Source organism: Pteropus alecto, unplaced genomic scaffold, assembly GCF_000325575.1.
Source record: "Pteropus alecto unplaced genomic scaffold, ASM32557v1 scaffold109, whole genome shotgun sequence".
Classification (NCBI taxonomy): Eukaryota; Metazoa; Chordata; class Mammalia; order Chiroptera; family Pteropodidae; genus Pteropus; species Pteropus alecto.
Window position 1 is genome coordinate 9,977,020 of NW_006494608.1, and position 18,330 is coordinate 9,995,349.

The window sequence follows — 18,330 nt, forward strand, 5'->3', positions numbered from 1 at the left end:
TCTTCATCTGTACTTTTCTAAGTCTCTTTACCTGTAGATAGATCTTATTAAGAATATATGATAACAGGTCAAAAAAATGGATCCTAATCTATTTTTATTTTTACATGTGAAATTTGGAAAACATTTAATTCCATTGTGACATCTCGTTTCAATTATTTCCCAAACATTTTACCTTCACAGAAAGAAATATCATGGATTGCATCCAAATGGTTAGGATTATGACATTAGATTTCTCTAAGATCTTTTTCACGTAAGTGAGTGAGTCGACATTTTGCCGTAGAGAAAACAGCTGAGTTTAATTTTTGCCCACTCTCTTTTAGGAATGCCTTCCAAGTATGCCAAGTTGTCAAGAATTTACATCAGCAAGTATTTACCATGCCAGCGAGTTCACACAGTGGAGACGAGTCATAGTGCTCCTTCCCCAGAAAACTTGGTGAGAGACAACATTTTTAGAAATGACTGTCACCTTAACTTTTACTATCTCTATTAACATGACTTGAATATGAAGAAAAGTTAATTAAGCACAGTAGCAAGATGCATTCATATTTTTTGTCATCAAAAATCTCAGTTCTTTCTTTTATAATGAGCATATTTGAAAATTTGGTTTTTGCACTGTCCTAACTTTTTCCAATCTCTCTTTTTTGCCCCAGCTTTTTATGGGAGAACTCAATGTGCCTTTTCCATTAGGTTTGACATATATAAGAGAATGATGCAGAAATCTAAAAACTCCTATGTCAAGATAGTTTGGATTGGAAAGCTGTTTTCTTGCTACAAAGCCCTACTTTTTATTTCAAAAGCTTAATATACACTCCCCCACCCCACCCTATTTACATTCCTCAGTAACAAAAATCACCCTCCAGGAAGCAGAAGCATCAGTAACTAGGGAGAAAGTTAAACCTTTCGTAATGTAAAAGAGAAAAGCGCACTGCTTCCCAAATATTGCATGGTTTCATTTTAGATTGATCACTCTGAGCACTGTATGAGGAATGGATGGTAGAAGCAAGAGTGAATACAGAAAGACCAGTTAGGGATTTAAGTGGCTTGGAGTATGGTAGCAGACATAACAAAAGACATCATTTGTGAAATACATACTAATCAGATTGGGTTTGCTGATGGACTTGATAGGGGCTATAGTAGAAAACGAAGACTCAAATAATTTCTAAATTCCAGGCCCGGAAACATTGTTGGAGGGTAGTACCACTAACATAAGGAAGACTGGAAAAAGAATGGATTTGGGGCAGGAAACTAAGTTCTGTTTTTGTTTGGTGAAAAGAGGTAAAGGGGAATATAGTCAATAATGGCATGAAAACTTTGCACCACAACAGATGGTTAATAGACTTTGATTGGTAATCACATCGTAAGATATATAAATATCGAATCACTACAGTGCACACCTGAAACAAATATAATATTGTATGCCACCTATACTTTAATTTTTAAAAAAGAGTTTGTTTGGGGACTTCCGGTCAAGGTGGCACAGTAGATAGATAGTGTGCTCACCTCCTCTCACAACCACATTAGAATTGTAACCCAACTACAGAACAACCATCATTGAGAGTCGCCTGAGTTCTGGCTGAACAAAAGTCCTACAACTGGGGACATATGTAAGAGGCCACCTCAAGACTAGTAGGACAGGCAGACCCAAAACCTGCTGGTCCCAAAAATGTGTGTAGCTGTTGAGGATTGGGAGAGATACCTCGGCTGCAGAGGTTTCCCCCAGAGTAGTGAGGAATCCCAGCCCCATATTGGGTTGAAGTGTTAAAAAAAGAAGTCCCCACAAATTCTGGCTGTGAAAATCAATGGAGATTGTGGCTGAGTGAGATAGAGGTCTACGGGAGTGGCAGATGTTCCTCTTTAAGGGCCTGCATTTCGACTCACTCACTCTGAGCTCCAGAACTGGGGCAGCAGCTCAAAAAGCTCCAGGGACATATAGGGAGGAACTGAATTGTCTGACTTCAGAGACAGGATTGAAGGGGCAGCTTTCCCCCAAAAAGAAATGCTATCAGAGGGCTTTGTTCCTTTGTTGAGCCCTCCCCACTCCCAGTGTGCAGACACATCTGAGTCTCCATCATCTGGCTAATACTGGTCAACTTGCCCTGGTGATTTTCTGAGACCCTGCCCCTTCCAATTTGTGGGTCCACCCAAGCCGTCTCCAGTGGCTTTTCCATATAAATAGTCTGACTTGACTCATGCTGTGGACTTTCCTAAAACCTCTCAAAGGTTTACAAAACCTGAACAAGCAACATCTGGCCTCAGCATACACTGTACTGCTTGCTGAGCAGCCCCAGGCATGGCACTAGTGGTAGCTGGCCTAGGTTCCCGGCTTGGCCTCTTGAGGCACCTCTAAGCCCAACACAGGTGGCTGCCATCTGTGGATTGCTTGGTGGCCCTGGGAAGGACACAGGCTACAGTGGAACTTGGCCTATGGCAGGGCCCCTCCCACTAGGCCCCGGGGCCAGCATCGACAGTAAGTGGTTTCAACCTGAGCCGGAGCCCCACCCAAGGCTGCATTTGAGAACAACATACCTAAAGGGCAGACTGAGCAGGCACCAGTGCTCTGCTAAAGTGAATCCTGCTCTGTAGGGTCAGCGCTTCACCAACCAGTTCTCATAGCCAATCAGCCTGAGGGTCAATCTGTGCTATTGACATGCAAATAGCAACTAAGGCTCAAGTACCACAGGCGGGCACACACAACCCACACAAGAGACATCCCTGCAGCACCTGGCTCAGGCGACCAGGGAAGACTGTGCCGCTATGCACCACAGGACACCTACTACATAAGCCTACTCTACTAAGACTGAGAGACTTAAGAGTCCTGCCTAATATGTAGAAACAAACACAAAGAGACAGCCAAAATGGGGAGACAAAGAAACATGTCCCAAATGAAAGGACAGAACAAAGCCCTTAATCCTTTCCCTTTTTTCGTCGATCCCCCAAACTCTCTCCCATCTGGCAGCCATTACAATGTTCTCTGTATCTATGAATTTATTTCTGCTTTTGTTTGTTTATTTTCTTTAGATTCCACATGTAAGTGAAATCATATGGGATTTGATTTTCTCTGTGTGACTTATTCCATTCAGCAGCACAGTACCCTCTAGGTCCATTCATGTTGTGGCAGATGGCAAGATTTTATTCTTTTTTTATGGCTGAGTAATATTCTATTGTATATATGTGCCACCTCTTCTTTATCCATTTATCCATTGAAGGACACCCAGGTTGCCTCCATACCTTGGCTATTGTATATAATGCTGCAATGAATGTAGGGGTTCATATGTCTTTTTGAATTACTATTTGGGGTTTTTTGGATAAATACCCAGAAATGGAATTACTAGGTCCTACTTTGTCTCTTGTTATAGCCTTTGTTTTAAAGTCTGTTGTGACTGGTATTAGTATTGCTACCCCAGATTTTTTTATTTTCATTTTCATGAAATATCTTTTTACATCCCTTTACTCAGTCTGTGTGTCTTTCAATCTGAAGTGAGTCTGTTGTAGGCAGCATGCATAAAGGTCTTGTTTTCTTATTCATTTAGCCATTATTTTGATTGGAGCATTTCACATTTTTACGTTTGAAATAACCGTTGATAGATATGTAGTTATTGCCATTGCATTATTCATATTTTTTATTTTTTCTCCTTAAAGAAGTCCCTTTACATTTCTTGTAATACTAATTTGATGTTGATGAACTCCTTTAGTTTTTTATTGTCTGGGAAGCTCCGTATCTGTCCTTTAATTCTAAACGATAGCTCTGCTGGGTAGAGTAATCTTGGTTGTAGGTCTTTGCTTTTCATCACTTTGAATATTTCATGCCAATCCCTTCTGGCCTGCAAAGTTTCTGGTGAGAATCAGCTATCAATCTTACGGGAGCTCCCTTGTAGGCAACTAACTGCTTTTCTCTTGCTGCTTTTAAGATCTCTCTTTGTGTTTAACCTTTGTCATTTTAATTATGATGTATCTTGGTGTGGGCCTCTTTGGGTTTGTCTTGGTTGGAACTCTCTGCGCTTCCTGGGCTTATATGCCTACTTTCTTTGCCAAGTTAGGAAAGTTTTCTGTCATTATTTATTCAAATAGGTTTTCAAAGTTTTGCTCTCTACTTCTCCTTCTGGTATGATGTAAATGTTGGTACTTTGATGTTGACCCAGAGGCCCCTTAAACTATCCTCAGCTTCAGGTTCTTTTTTCTTGTTGCTGTTCTGATTGGGTGTTTTCTGCTACCTTATCTTCTCAATCACTAATTTGATCCTCTGCTTCATCTAACCTACTGTTGATTCCCTCTAATGTATTCTTCATTTCAGTTATTGCACTCTGCATTTCTGAACAGTTTTTTTTATGTTTTCCATCTCCATTTTTATCTACCTCTTTGTTAAAGTTCTCACTGAGTTCCTCTACTCTTCCCCTAAGTATCCTTATAAGCAGTGTTTTGAACTCTACATCCAGTAGATTGCTTGTCTCCATTTTGTTTAGTTCTAGTTCTGCAGCTTTATTCTGTTCTTTCATTTGGGACATTTTTTTCTGTCTCCCCATTTTGGCTTTCTCCCTGCTGCTAAGTCTCCCAGTCTTAGTAGAGTGGCCTTATGTAGTAGGTGTCCTGTGGGGCCCAGTGCCGCAGTCTCCCTGAGCCAGGTACTGCAGGTGTGTCCCTTATGTGGGTTGTGTGTTCCTTCCTGTTATAGCTGAACCTTGGTTGTTGTTTGCACATCAAGGGGAGGGGTTGACCCTTGGGCTGATTGGTCGTGAAGGTTGGCCAGTTAGGGTCTGACCCTACAGAGTAAGTTTTGCTTTAAGAGGGCTCTGGTGCCTGCCCAGTCTGCCCTTTAGGTGTGTTGTCTTCAAATACACCTATGGTAATGCTCCAGCTCAGGTTGAAGCCACCCACTGTTTCTACTGGCTCCAGAGCCTCGTGGGGGGTGCTCTGCCACAGGCCAAGTTCAGGCACAGCCTGTGCTGTTTCCGGGGCCTCCTGGCAAGAGTCACCAAAGAATCCACGGATGGCCACCATCTATGTTGGGCTTAGAGGTGCCTCAAGAGGCCAAGCCAGGAACTGAGGCCAGTTGCCACTAGTGCTCTTCTTGGGGCTGCTCAGCAAGCAGTACAGGGCATGCTGAGGCCAGATGCTGCTTATTCAGGTTTTGTGAACCTTTGAGAGATTTAAGGAAAGTTCACTTCATGAGCCAAGACAAGTCATTTGTATGGAAAAGCTTCTGGAAGCAGCTTGGGTGGTCCTACAAGTTGGGAGCAGACGGGTATTAGGGAATCACCAAGGCAGGGCAACTGGTGTTAGCCAGGTTGATGGCTATTCAGATATCACAACTGCCTGTGTCTGCACGTAGGGAGTGGGAGGGTTCAACAAAGGAACGATGGATTCTACCAGCGCTCTGTCTGGGAGAAAGCTGCTCCTCCAGCCCTCGCCTTTAAGCCAGACAGCTCAGTTCCTCCTGATACGTTTCTGGCACCTTTCAAGCTGTTGCCCCAGTGTTGGAGCTCAGAGCGAGTGAGTCCATCAGCAAGTTAGTCATGTGTGGGCCCTTTAAGAGAAATTCCAGCCACCTTTTGTCTCAGCCATAGTCTCCCCTGGTTTTTACAGCCAGATATTGTGGAGGCTTCTCTTCCTGGCACTGGAAACCTGGGCTTGTGAGCCTGGTGTTGGCTGGAACCCCTTGATTCTCCTAGGGGATCCTCCACAGCTGGGATATCCTTCCCACTTTTTCACCACCACATGCTGGTGTGGGACCAGCTCATTTTGTATCTGGGCCCCTGGAGCCACTGGTCTGGAGGTGGCTTCTTCTGTATGTCCTTAGTTGTAGGACTTCTGTTCAGCCAGACTTCAGGTAATTCTCAGTGATGGTTGTTCTTAGGTTTACTTGTAATTTTGTTGTGGTCATGAGATGAGGCAAGCACGACATTTTCCTACTCCGCTATCTTGACTGGACACCTAGTTAGTGCCATGTTTTAATGATCCTTGGCCATGCTGACCTTACCTCTACCTGCACCTCTAGCTAATGCTGGCTTTCTCAGCTCCAGGCCTCTGTTTCTACTGGCCTGATAGTTGTCTTTTGGCTGCATCTTTGTTCAGTTATTTTGATTCAAGCACATGCAACTATAAGTTGAAAGCATATAAGCAAATATGGTTCCTGCATTATTAAAGATCTATTAACTTTGGAAAATATCCTAGATAGGACATCTTAGAATGGAAATATTTAATATGTACACCTGCTTAGAGAAATTTTATTGTATATGAACTGAGTATTTGAAAATTAATGAATGAAAATGAAACCCAATGAAAATTAATTTTGTTTTTATGAGAGACATTTACATAAGAACAGGGCCTAATGAAACGCGAACAGCTGTCAGTTGCTGACTTCATAAACAAATCAACACCTAATGACTGAATTTCAGAATAATTGGGTAAATGTAATTATGGTTAACTCTGAAGGTGGAAAATATAATTTAGTCAGCCTTTATTTACCTTGATTTCTCAGGTTACCTAACTATCAAGAGATGACTCAATGCCACTTTATTTTAGTCTAGAAGTTTACATGGGAGAGGGGAAATCAAATAAAGAAAAGACTGGCAAGTTTTGTTGCTTTGGGGAATCCAGAGTTTAGATTTTAAATGCAAATCAATTTCATTTCATGAGCCACACAGCCATGGTCTCACTTTTAGACTCAATTCAAAGTGTACAGGAGTTTTCTCTTATGAACACTTATTAGAGGGAAAGGGAGAAGGAGGGGAGGGGGAAGAGGGAAGGAGGGAGGGAGGGGAGAGAGAGAGAGAGAGAGAGAGAGAGAGAGAGAGAGAGAGAGGAGAATTGGCAAATTAAATATTTGTATTGAGGGCAATATTTAGCAGTGATGCAGCTGCGAATCAGTGAGATCACACCTTGTGTTCTCACATGTGAGCAGCTGGAGATTGCTCACACAACAAATTTTTTTTCTCACTAAAAATGAAGCCAATATTCAACCTCTTTTTGCTTCCTTTTCTGTTAATTAACATCAGATAATTAAATTGTAGATTGTATTTTTAAATTGGATAATTCACTTTAAGATTTTTATTTTAAGGAAATATCTTTTTCAGGAGTTCATATGATGCATATAAGGATTAGTTGACTTAGAAAAAGAATTTAGAATGTGTCTACATGTGACTGTTTAGAAGCATAAATAAACTGGGAAATCTAGGACAAGTTTCTGAAAACTTCCAACCCTATTTTAGTGTTTGATATATCAAAACTTCAAAATATATGCCATAGTTTTCATGTAGGCATGTGACTGTAAAGAAAATAAGCTATCACCTTAGTCAACAAACCACCAAAGCAATCATTAAATTCATAAGCTGGAAGGGATCTTAGAAATCAGTTTGCCCAATCCCTTTATTTGAGAAGTGAGAAACTAGAAGCCCCTGAAGGCTTAAATTTCTCACTAAAGGTCACACAGCTGATAAATTGCACAGCCTGGGTCCTGGGGGTTGGGTCTCCTAACTCTTAGAATATTCTTTATTACCTACAGAAGTCAAAAACAGTCTGCCCTTTCCTGGCCTGTCCATCCATTCACTGACTCATTTGTTAGTGGATTTTTTTGTACACCTACTTTATTCTGTTCCTGTGCAAACTACTGAGACAAAAATATCCCTGTACCCAAAAGAGCTCACAGTCTAGACACCTGTGGCCCTAGACTTGACTCAGATTATAATCAATCTTAAAAGAATATAGTCATCCCTCCTTGTCATGACACTGGTGCATGAATCTGAGTCTACTTCTTTTCCGTAAGGCTCTATGCTCTAAAAACAATATACTTACTTTTATAGGAGGCTTTTCTAAAAACTATTTCTTAATGGGACTATGAAAATTGTATTGGCTGTTATGTTACAAATATAAACTATTCCCATAGAGGAAGTGTATCTCTCTTACTGTATGTACCATGATGAGCTCTGATATGCAGCAAACTTATGTCTACTGGACATACCTCAATGAATATGGAATTATCCTACTAGGAATGAAAATGTAACCTATTAGCCACAGGTCATTGGTAAACAAACAATAAGACTGGATTTTAACAATCTATTATGTACTTAGCAAGTATTTAATATGTGGGTGATTGATGCAGTAGATTTTAATGGATCATTTAGAGCTGTTAAGATCAAGTGTATCTGCAGATAGTGTACTTGGGAAGAGTTTAACCAATGGAACTGAGTATTCACGTTAATTCTGCAAATCCTTTTTGTTTTCTTTTGTTTTGCACTTTGACCAAAAAGAACTAATAATGGATCCCCGAAAATTCCTAGAGATGAAAAATATGATATGATTTTAAAACAATTTCTTGTGATTGTCAGTGAATGGAAACCTTGACATTACTCTCAAATTATCCTCTTCTTTTGACTTTATATCTGGTTTAGATGAATCAAGGTCTCAAATATTTCTTTATGTGTAATGGATTGTTCAACTTTTTATCTCCACTAAACATCAGCTTGTCCATGAAACCTAAGCAAGTTAGTGTTTCAGAAATAATAAGCTAAGTTTAGCACCCAGATGTTCTCACTTGCGATATAGTACATTGTAGTATGTTTTCTCAACCCCCCAAAAATACCTGCAAACAAAACTTTCATTTCATATCGAGAACTAAAAATCTTCCAATAACTACTGATGTCTTTATTGTAAGAAATTGTATTACTCTCAGTTAAATACCTCACATTTTCATTTGTGAAAGAGAGGCTGTTTAGTATATATCTTTATTTTTATTAAATATTCTTTCTTACTTTTCCTAACATCAAATCTCTGTGCAACAACAAAAAAATCTGATATTTTGTTATTCTTTAAAATGTCTCAAATTAAGATTGAGGCATATACAAAATAAGCAAATTTCTTTTTAACTTTTCTTCATGAATTTTGAGTTGGATAATAGTTGAAATTAAACTACTAAAAAAATAACTGGCAGCTAAATATGTTTCAGAAAGTTAGTTACATGAAAGATTTTGAACTCTGACATTCTTTGTTAATACTACCACATGTCAATTAAAATATCATTTTTATTACTGTACCTTGCTTCTAGGTCTGGTGCCACCCGCTTCCGTTGGAGTCAGAGCTATTACACAGCCCAAGATGAGTGGGCTTTAGACAGCATCTACATCGGACAGCAGTGCCCAAACATGTGCAATGGGCATGGCTCATGTGACCACGGCATGTGCAGGTACCGGCGTCAGAAAGTGTGATGGATCCTCTGCTTCCCAGGATTTGTGTTTGTAGGGATCCTACAGCAGTCATCATCAGAGTTATATGGATAGACTGATAAATAATGAAATAGCCACAAGAAAATGAGCCTCCTTTCTGTTCTTATTTTAGATATGAAAGATATTGTTGCATTTAAATTAGTGTAAAGCCATATATTCTAAACTTCAAAATCTAACCTCAAGGCAAGGGCTCTTGGGTTTATTTTCAGAATTTATTAATTAACCCGAAAGTCCTATTGGGTAGTTAAAAGAGCCTTACGATTGTTTCCCTTTTTTCCCCTGTCAGTCTTAAAGCATTAGTCAAACAGTTGCTGCACACTCTCCTACCCCACTTCTCCAGAAGCTCAAGATTGTATACAAGGGGAGATGGTGATTATCACTAATGAGGATGAGAAAGAAACACACTTGAATACTTAAAGATTTGAAAAAAGATGTAATTTAATCAGAAAGAGGAACTTTAAAATGTGGCCAGAGTTACATGTTGGTTGAACAAACATTTATATGTGACTTTTTAAGGCTACAAGAAAATCCCACTATCCTCCCTCCCCCGTCACCTGCCATGCACTTATGCACACACCCATATTCTTCATAATACTAATGCCTCAATTCTACTATTACAGCACTATTTCTTTTAAGAAAGGATTTTTTTTTTTTTGCAATGTGAAAAACTGAAGGTTGTTTCTATCATATACTGTAGATTAACACTGTAGACTCTAGACACATGAATGCTAAGTCTAGAGCAGAAGGGAGACACTGAAAATGTTACAGGTCGCAGGGCCAGGATGCGCACAGATGAGACTGTGACTTGTTACTTGGCATCCTCTCTCATAGGTGTGACCAGCGGTATCAAGGCACTGAATGCCAACCAGAAGCTGCTCTTCCTTCTACGATTATGTCAGATTTTGAAAATCAGAATGGTTGGGAGTCAGACTGGCAAGAAGTTATTGGGGGAGAAATTGTAAAACCAGAGCAAGGGTGTGGGGTCATCTCTTCTGGATCATCTCTGTATTTCAGCAAGGTATGACTAAGAGCTGGGGATAAGTGATGACTGTGTTGTGACTAAGATATGGGAATAATGATCAGGGCAATGGCTATTGGAATGTGTGACTAATTTATGGAGCAGTCTGAACTTAGAAGGTACAAATATGAGATGGTTTTAGTTTTCCCCACATTTCTTGTTTCGAACTGAGCTTTATGAAATTCCTATCCCTTAACTACATCTGGGAAACGTTTATAGTTTTATGATTGTTTTGCGGTACTACAAATCCAGGTTAAGCCAGTTTAAAAATGCTGTCCCTCTTGTACCTGATTTAAATCTCATTGCTTTCCTTTCCTCTAGGGCCAGCCAGGCTTTGGGGGTCTTTGAGTGAGGCAGGGTCTTAGTCTCTTCTCACCCCAGCCTTTGGAGGGTATGTGAGCATGTGGGTGTGAGTGGGGGTGAAGGTGGTGGAGCTTAAAGATTAAGAGCAGCAGCTGTAATCGGACTATCTGCTTCAGTCTGATTCTGCTACTTCCAGCTGTATGACTTGGAGCAAATTCCTTAACCTCTCTCTATGACTTGGTTTCTTCATCTGTAAAGTGGAGATAATAAGAGTGTCTACCTTATTAGGGTTATTATGCAGATTAAATGCATTAGTATACTTATGAATCATGTAACAGTGCCTAACACATAGAAAGTACTGTGTTTATTAAATTTGTCAATCAGTTAATCTCAAGAATATGATTGGGGGAAGGAGGAATAATGGGGATGAGGGCGTGCAGAGCTGTTCCTAGGGAACTGGTCAGCTCTCCATAGTGGGCAAACATCTTTGGTCCAATTTTGGCTCAATTTGGTGGCTGCTGGTGGCATCTGCTGTTGCAGGACTATCTTAGTTAACTCAGGCTACTGTAACAAAAATACCATATATAAAATACCATTAAAAATATCGTTGTGTGGCTTAAATGGCAAACATTCATTTCTCACAACTTTGAAAGCTGAGAAGTCCAAGATCAAGACACCAGCAGATTTGGTGTCTAGTAAGGACCCACTTCCTGGTTTGCAGATACCGTCTTCTCTTTATGTCCTCACACGGTGGAAAGAGGAGAGAAATAAAAAACAGGCTGTCTCATGTCTCTTCCTATAAGGGCATTAATCCTATCATAAGGGTTCCACCCAATAACTTAATTACCTGCCAAGGCCCCACCTCCTAATACCATTCCTTTGAGAGTTAGGCTTTCAGCATATGAATTTGGGGTGCACAAACATAAAGTTTATAACAGAGATTGCATAGAAGTTTTTCTTGCAGTGTTCAGCTTCCTCAGTGGCAGCACCTGGTTAGGCAGACAGGTCAATGGACGCCAACTAGGGACTGAGGTGCCAGCCAGAATCTCTAAGACAGATTCTCTTGGAACACTGCTAACCCATGTTGCTTGGTTAGGGATGGGGGAGGGGGAACCACCTCCATTCTGCAGACTAGGCAGGACATTCTTTTCTTCCTCCCTCCTCCAAGTCATCTCTTCATATTATCTTCAAAAGAATTAGAAGGGAAACAGTTCCTATTCTACAACCTTAGCAACATATCTAACCCCAATTATTGGCAGCTCTCTTTATAATATGGGGTGCTTAACACCACTTCTTTCAGCAAGGACAAGAGCCACCAATTCTAGGACAACTGAAATATTCCACTCTTGATCATGTAACAAGTACACAGGTGTAGGAGATGTGCCATAGGGCAAATATATTGGGGAATCTGTTAGCGCAAAAAATCCAAAACAAGTTAATTTATGCACGTGCAAAAATAGGTTCCGGTTTTGTTTTGATGCAGGTGTAGAACAAAGAATCAGCAGGTAAACACGATAGAGAATGATAGAAAATCAGGGATGGATTCCATTTAATATTTGCTATCCATTGAAATTGGAGGTCCCCGGGTCATTATTGTTAGAGATAATAGTCAATACACTGGTCAAATGGATATGACCAATATACATTGCATAGATCCAGAAACACTGTATAATTGTGCAGAAATGGGAAAATTATGTCTCCCTTAAGCATCAGTTTAAAAAAAAGCCTATGAATCCTTAACCAATATGTACATAAACATCCCAGTAAACGTGTGCATACACACAGATAGTTTAAACATATAAAGTTACATATCACTATTCCTTACACTTAATTGATGATGATCTCTGGAGTCAAACTACCTGGGTTTATATGCGGGCTCCAAAGCTTATTAATTGGTTCATATTGCAGTTATAACATCTTTGCGTACCTCAGTTTTCTTGACTGTAAAGTGAGATGTTGGGAGGATTAAGTGAGTTAATGCAAGTATAAAGAATAGTGTCGGGAACATAGAAATAGCTCAATAAGTGTTAGCTATTATAATTACATCTCATGAGACTAAATTATAAATTGTTATCATTGACTGTTTCCCTATATATGCCATGCTACTAACTTAAAATCAGCATTTCAAAAGTAAAATTATTCTTTTCCTCGCCCAATCCAGCTTTCTCCCTAAATTTTTGCCAAAATATGTAAGGATCTTTTTTTTTTCCTTACTTTTTTTCCTCTTAGTCACATCTTTGAATTCTAAGTAAGAGAAACTAGCTTAAGCCAAAAAAAAGAGGAAATTTGGTTCATATAATCAAAACACAGGGAGGGCTTAGATAAAACTGATCTCAGAGATAACTGGAACCTGAAACTCAAAGCTCACAGAACTCTCTCCTTGTGAGTAGACTTTGTTTTCAGGTCAGTTATCATTATGAGAGTAGAACCATGGCCACAGAGCTTTCTAAGCAGCTCCATTAGAAAATCTAGAGAAGGTTTCTGCTTGGCCAATCACAGTGTCCTCGGGAATGGTGTACTATGATTGGCATAGCCAGAGTCACGTACTCACTCTTTTGGTAGAGATGTATTCACAGTTTGGCAGCCTCCACCAGCCAGCATGATTGAGCTAGAAAAGAGGCAATAACCCAAAGGAAGAATTCCTTAGACCTTTTGCCAACCACCCGAGTTTAATTTATCTAAAAACATGCTTCTGTCCTGTCAATCTTCCAGCACAAATGTTCCAGACGATCTCCAAAACTGCTGCCCTGACTACATAACTTATTTTATTTTTCCAAACATGAGCCCTCTGCCCCAAACAAGGTCTCCTCATCATCTCACATTCTGCCAGTTTCCGTCTTTGCTTTGTCTCTACTGCCTACCAATTAGGCCTTTCATTGTCTGTGCATCCATATAAACCTTGCAGTGTCCTGCTCAAATTGTGCTGCTTCCATGGAGCTTTCTGGAACTATGGCAAAGTATACTGATTTCTCTTTTTTTTGAATTTTTCTCTCATCTGTGTTCTATACAGAGGTAGATCATATTTTCATTCTCACAGTACCCAGCAAGACATAGAGTCCTACTGGCTGAGCCAATTCTAGATAAGATATATAACTCAGAAATGCATGCTATCTGCTAGGCATTTGCACACCAGTAAATACCCTTAAGATTGAATAGATTGGAGAATTGATAAATGATTATGTGACTAAATGGGGTCAACATGGAATATAACTTAATCTGCAGCCCTAAGTTGTCATTACTGTCACTGCACATACACATGAATTCACCTTTCAAGTTTATTCTCATAAGACGAGATATTATGCCTGGTAAAATTGTTGAGGAAAGGAATGAATGCATGAATGAAAATTGGAAAACAGCAAAAGATTCTAAAGAAATGATTATTTTCAAATATATATAGTAGAATTATTTTTTCTAGTGGCATTTGATTAAAGAAGATTTTAATGGGAGGCAAAAGGTGAAGTTTTATGAAGTGTTTTAGAAGTTTTGTTTTAAAGGCTCTAAAGTCTGAAGGCATTTCCTTTAAAATTTGTTTTATTTTGTCTAAATCCTTAAAGCAGTAAGCAATTTTAACCTCGAATGTTGGGTGGTAATTGGGAGTCGTTTCCCACACTCCTGGAAGGAAGAGATCCTCAACCTATGCTTCAACGCATATGCATGCGCACATTGCATGTATGTTAACGTCTACACATACACACATAAATACATCAATCGTAGTATAATAGAAAAACTGCACAACATGTGTCCCATCAAATTGTAATTCTGAAAAAACGTTTGCCATGAGCCATTTACTTTTTTCTTTTTTCCTCTCTTTAAAACAATGTTCAGCAGTTCAGTTCACTGAACAAAAGAAAATGATTTGTGCTATTCTCTAGGAAAAAAACATCTTCAGTGCCAAACCAAGCATTTGTGTGATATTTTTCATCATTTAAAAAAATCCTACAAAGCACTCTTTATAAACCTATGTAGACCGACATCATAGTCTCCTGGAAAAACAACACTGTTCTATGAATTTCACAATAGACCAATCATTCCAACCAGCTAATTGTGATAATTGGATTTTTATAATTCCCCTCACCTTAGATCTTTATCCTTCTGGCTTATTTCCACATGCCAAGTTTTTCATGGAAATTTTTTGGGTTTGAATTAACCAACTAGGTTCTGTAGTTTTACATCTCAAAATCATTCTCCTTGTAATGATCGTGAAGGATGAAAATTCTAGACCAGATTATAATATCTGAGGTGTTTCTCACTTATACTATTTCAAATCAACAAGAAAAAAGTGCCTATAACATGTTGAAAATGAATATTACTTTTAAGATTTCCTCAAATACATACTTAAAATTGAGAGTTCCTAAGAATAAATTCCTGTGTCAGGATTAAGTTATTGTTTGACTAGAACCCTCTTTTTTTGAGGAAGGGGGGAAGATTCTCTTAATTGGTGTTAGATCTTTCAGCAACTTGTACTCTTTTAATTATCCCTAGGTATTTCCCCTGTGACTCTTAATAACTGAAGCCCTTTCTTAATTTGCTTAATAGATTAAAGTAAGGTTTAAATTATAAGTGTATGTGGGGTGGGGGGGCGGTCATTTTTCTCTATACTGTGTATCCTATCTCAGTTTTTCTTCCCGATTTTTAATTGAACTACTTGAGAACTCTCCAAGACAAGTTCAGAGCAGACCATGGATTAGCTTTGGCAGAATCTGTTTGGGTAGAAGGTTCTCATAATCAAACCTTTGTTCAATCCTATTAGCACGAAACCATTTACACACAACAGGAATGATGACAAACCTTGTCAAGTTGTATCTAATACCTCACAACAGGACTGTGCCATGCAGGGTACATACTAAGCAAAGGAAGTAAGTTGCTGGATTTGATGGAATTTTTAGTATTTTTAAGACACAAAGAAACCATATACTGGTCACGAAAACTTATTTAAATGATTCCTCCCAAACTCTCTTATGTCCAAGTGTGAGAGAGATAGAGACAAAAATAGAGACAGACACGCTGACTGGGAGCCTAAGAGACTCGAGTAGTCTTTATGTCAAGAAGTTTCTATCTTAAACCTGTTTCACTTTCGGGTGAGGTCCCAGCCTATCTCTGGAGAGGATGTTCTCTTGGGAAGATATGCAGTGTGCTAGGCAAGTTTCACACAACATATTATTTCATCGCATTGTCACAACACCCTATAAGGTACTACTACCCATATTGTAACTTCGAGGAAAATAAAAGTACAAAAGGTCATACAGCTAATGAGCAGCATGAATAATGGGCTGAGATTCAAACCCAACTTCAACTGATCTCAAAGTGTATGGTTTTTTTTTCTCCCTGACTCTGTCTGGAAGAGATTTACTAAGCAAATATTGGAAGTGTTTTAATTTAAATTAGTTTTTAACTAGTTTGTAATTAGGAGTTCCCAAGGGTCTCATAGCCGAGTCTGGGAATCAATGATGTAGAGACTAATTGAATCTATCCAGGAACAGTTACCACGACCAGAGTAAAGACAGTTAAATGGCATAACTTGCTCCTCTCAACAATAAATGAGGACAAAATCATCTCCACATAGTGCTAGGCTGCTCATATGAATTTGAGACCGAAACAACAAAATGCCAAAGAGCTCCCAGATGATAGAATCTGTGATTTTTATGTCCTTTGGAAAGGCCGGGAAAAGACAGCTGGTGAGCTGGGATCTGGACACTTCTTGGGTGGACTTCATCCAGTTCTACATCCAGATAGGCGGAGAGAGTGCTGCATGCAACAAGCCTGACAGCAGAGAGGAGGGCATTCTCCTTCAGTACAGCAACAACGGGGGCATCCAGTGGCACCTGTTGGCAGAGATGTACTTCTCAGACTTCAGCAAACCCAGGTAACCACACCCAATGGCCATCTAGTGGTTTCCAAGAATGGTAAAGATTACACTGTTGTTGAGGCATTTCCAAAATATAGTTAACTGTTACAAAAATAGACAAACTAATAAATATCTGACATGAATGATAGCCCAAAATATAAACATTTCATTTCATTTAAGTTTCTGGACAGAAAACATTTTATTCATATTTGAATTTTTAAAGAATTTGAGAAAAAAGTGTGACTAGAAGAGACAATTGACTGTCGTTTTCCCAAGGAAACTCTGTTTTATAGGGATGGTCCAGGCTCACTCTTCCCATTTGGGTTTTTTTTTTTAATGTACATACAAAATATGTTCATCTGTTATATTTAATAGTAAGGTGGATTCTGTTAAAAGTTTTCATATGGCTGCACGCAGGGCTAGTCCTAGACAGTATGTAAATGAATCTGTGGAGCTTGGAATTTCTTAAATTTTTCACTGGCCCATCCCTGTCTTTATTTTGATGGATGGAGAATATATGTAATAAAATGCCTTAGGCGATGACTGTTAAAGAGTTTGGGAAAATGACTCATGTTTAATACCAATACCAGGCAATTGTATTTATATCTATTTAAATTAGTTATGTTGCAATTATGTAGTGTTTTGAAATTCTATATGTGTACTTTATATTTTATATGTGTCATTAAAATCTCAAAGATATCACTTTTAGAGCATCCCTTTTTATAATTTCTGTATTTACACTTTAACACACACAAAATTTTTTCTTTATATATATTGAGCACCAATTATTAAGCCTTAACATACTAAAGTTGTCTGTTTTACATTTTAGAAATGTAAATGAACCTTGTTTTATTGAAAAGAGTTATTGAAGAATAGATAGATTCATTTCTTATAAATTAAATATATTTCAGAATGCTACTTAAAATATAGCTATTCTGTAGATTGAAAATTCATAAGTTATTGTTTTAAAACATTGAGTCATTTAAAAGTGACATAACTTTCCATAATATAACACAAATAGATGTTCAGAGAGACCAACTATGAGCATTTTTTTCTAAGGATGCATGGGAAAAGCAGAAACCAGAGAAGAAACAACTGAGTAAAACAAGAAATATAATATCCAGGGAGAAATGTCAGGAGTGGTGAGTGGGAGAGGGAATGTGCTGAGATTCTCCCAGTATAGTAGAGAGGGAATTGATAATGGCGCAAAAGTGGTTTTAAAAACAATTTTAAATAATTCAAATTATTTTTCCCAAGTAATATCATCGTCAATCTGGAAATTATTGAGAGTTTGGTTAAGTGACTAGATTACTCCAGAAATGTTCTGCTTTATTTTTATGGGAATTTATCTTTAGATACGGAATATTTCACCACATTTTCAAAGAGTTTATGATGCTAAAATGGTTAAGAAATTCTGAGTTGGAAAATATCAGAAAAAGACCCCATTCATGATGGCTAATACATAAATAAATATAAGGAATAACTTTAACAGAAATTCTGAGACTCTTTAAAGAAAACTACAAAACTTCAAAATTCCCTTCAGAGATAGGAAAGAAAACAAATAAATGGAAAATAATACAGCATTTCTGGATAAGAAAACTGAATATCATGATATGAATTTATCCTTTCATTTATATGTAATGCAATTCCAATCGAAATCCTACTGGTATTTTTGTCGAAACTTTATATCTAGAAATGTAAACTGGCAAAAATAGTTTAAACTTTTGGGAAAAAAATAAAGGAATGCCCTACATGATATTGAAACGTGTTGTATAACCTAAATAACTAAAATGGAATGATACCAGTGCATGGATAGACAGAATAAACAGTAAAGCCAAATAGATGACCCAGAAATTAACTCAAATATGCAAGAACTTATATATGAAAAAAAGACGCATAAATTATTAATGAGAAAGAAATGGTTATTCAATCACCTGGTGTTAAAAAAA

The 18,330-nt window shown here is 38.4% G+C and overlaps 1 protein-coding gene across 2 annotated transcripts in view; it reads left to right on the forward strand.

The window, feature by feature from the left end:
* The window catches only part of RELN (reelin), a 457,821-nt gene that overhangs the window by 338,477 nt on the left and 101,014 nt on the right, over positions 1 to 18,330 (forward strand). For both annotated transcript variants that reach the window (XM_006925407.2, XM_025041934.1), the window contains exons 22-25: positions 321 to 433; positions 9,038 to 9,175; positions 10,047 to 10,233; positions 16,194 to 16,399. In XM_006925407.2, the coding sequence (XP_006925469.1) occupies positions 321 to 433; positions 9,038 to 9,175; positions 10,047 to 10,233; positions 16,194 to 16,399 (644 nt within the window). The remainder of the gene's footprint in view (positions 1 to 320; positions 434 to 9,037; positions 9,176 to 10,046; positions 10,234 to 16,193; positions 16,400 to 18,330) is intronic.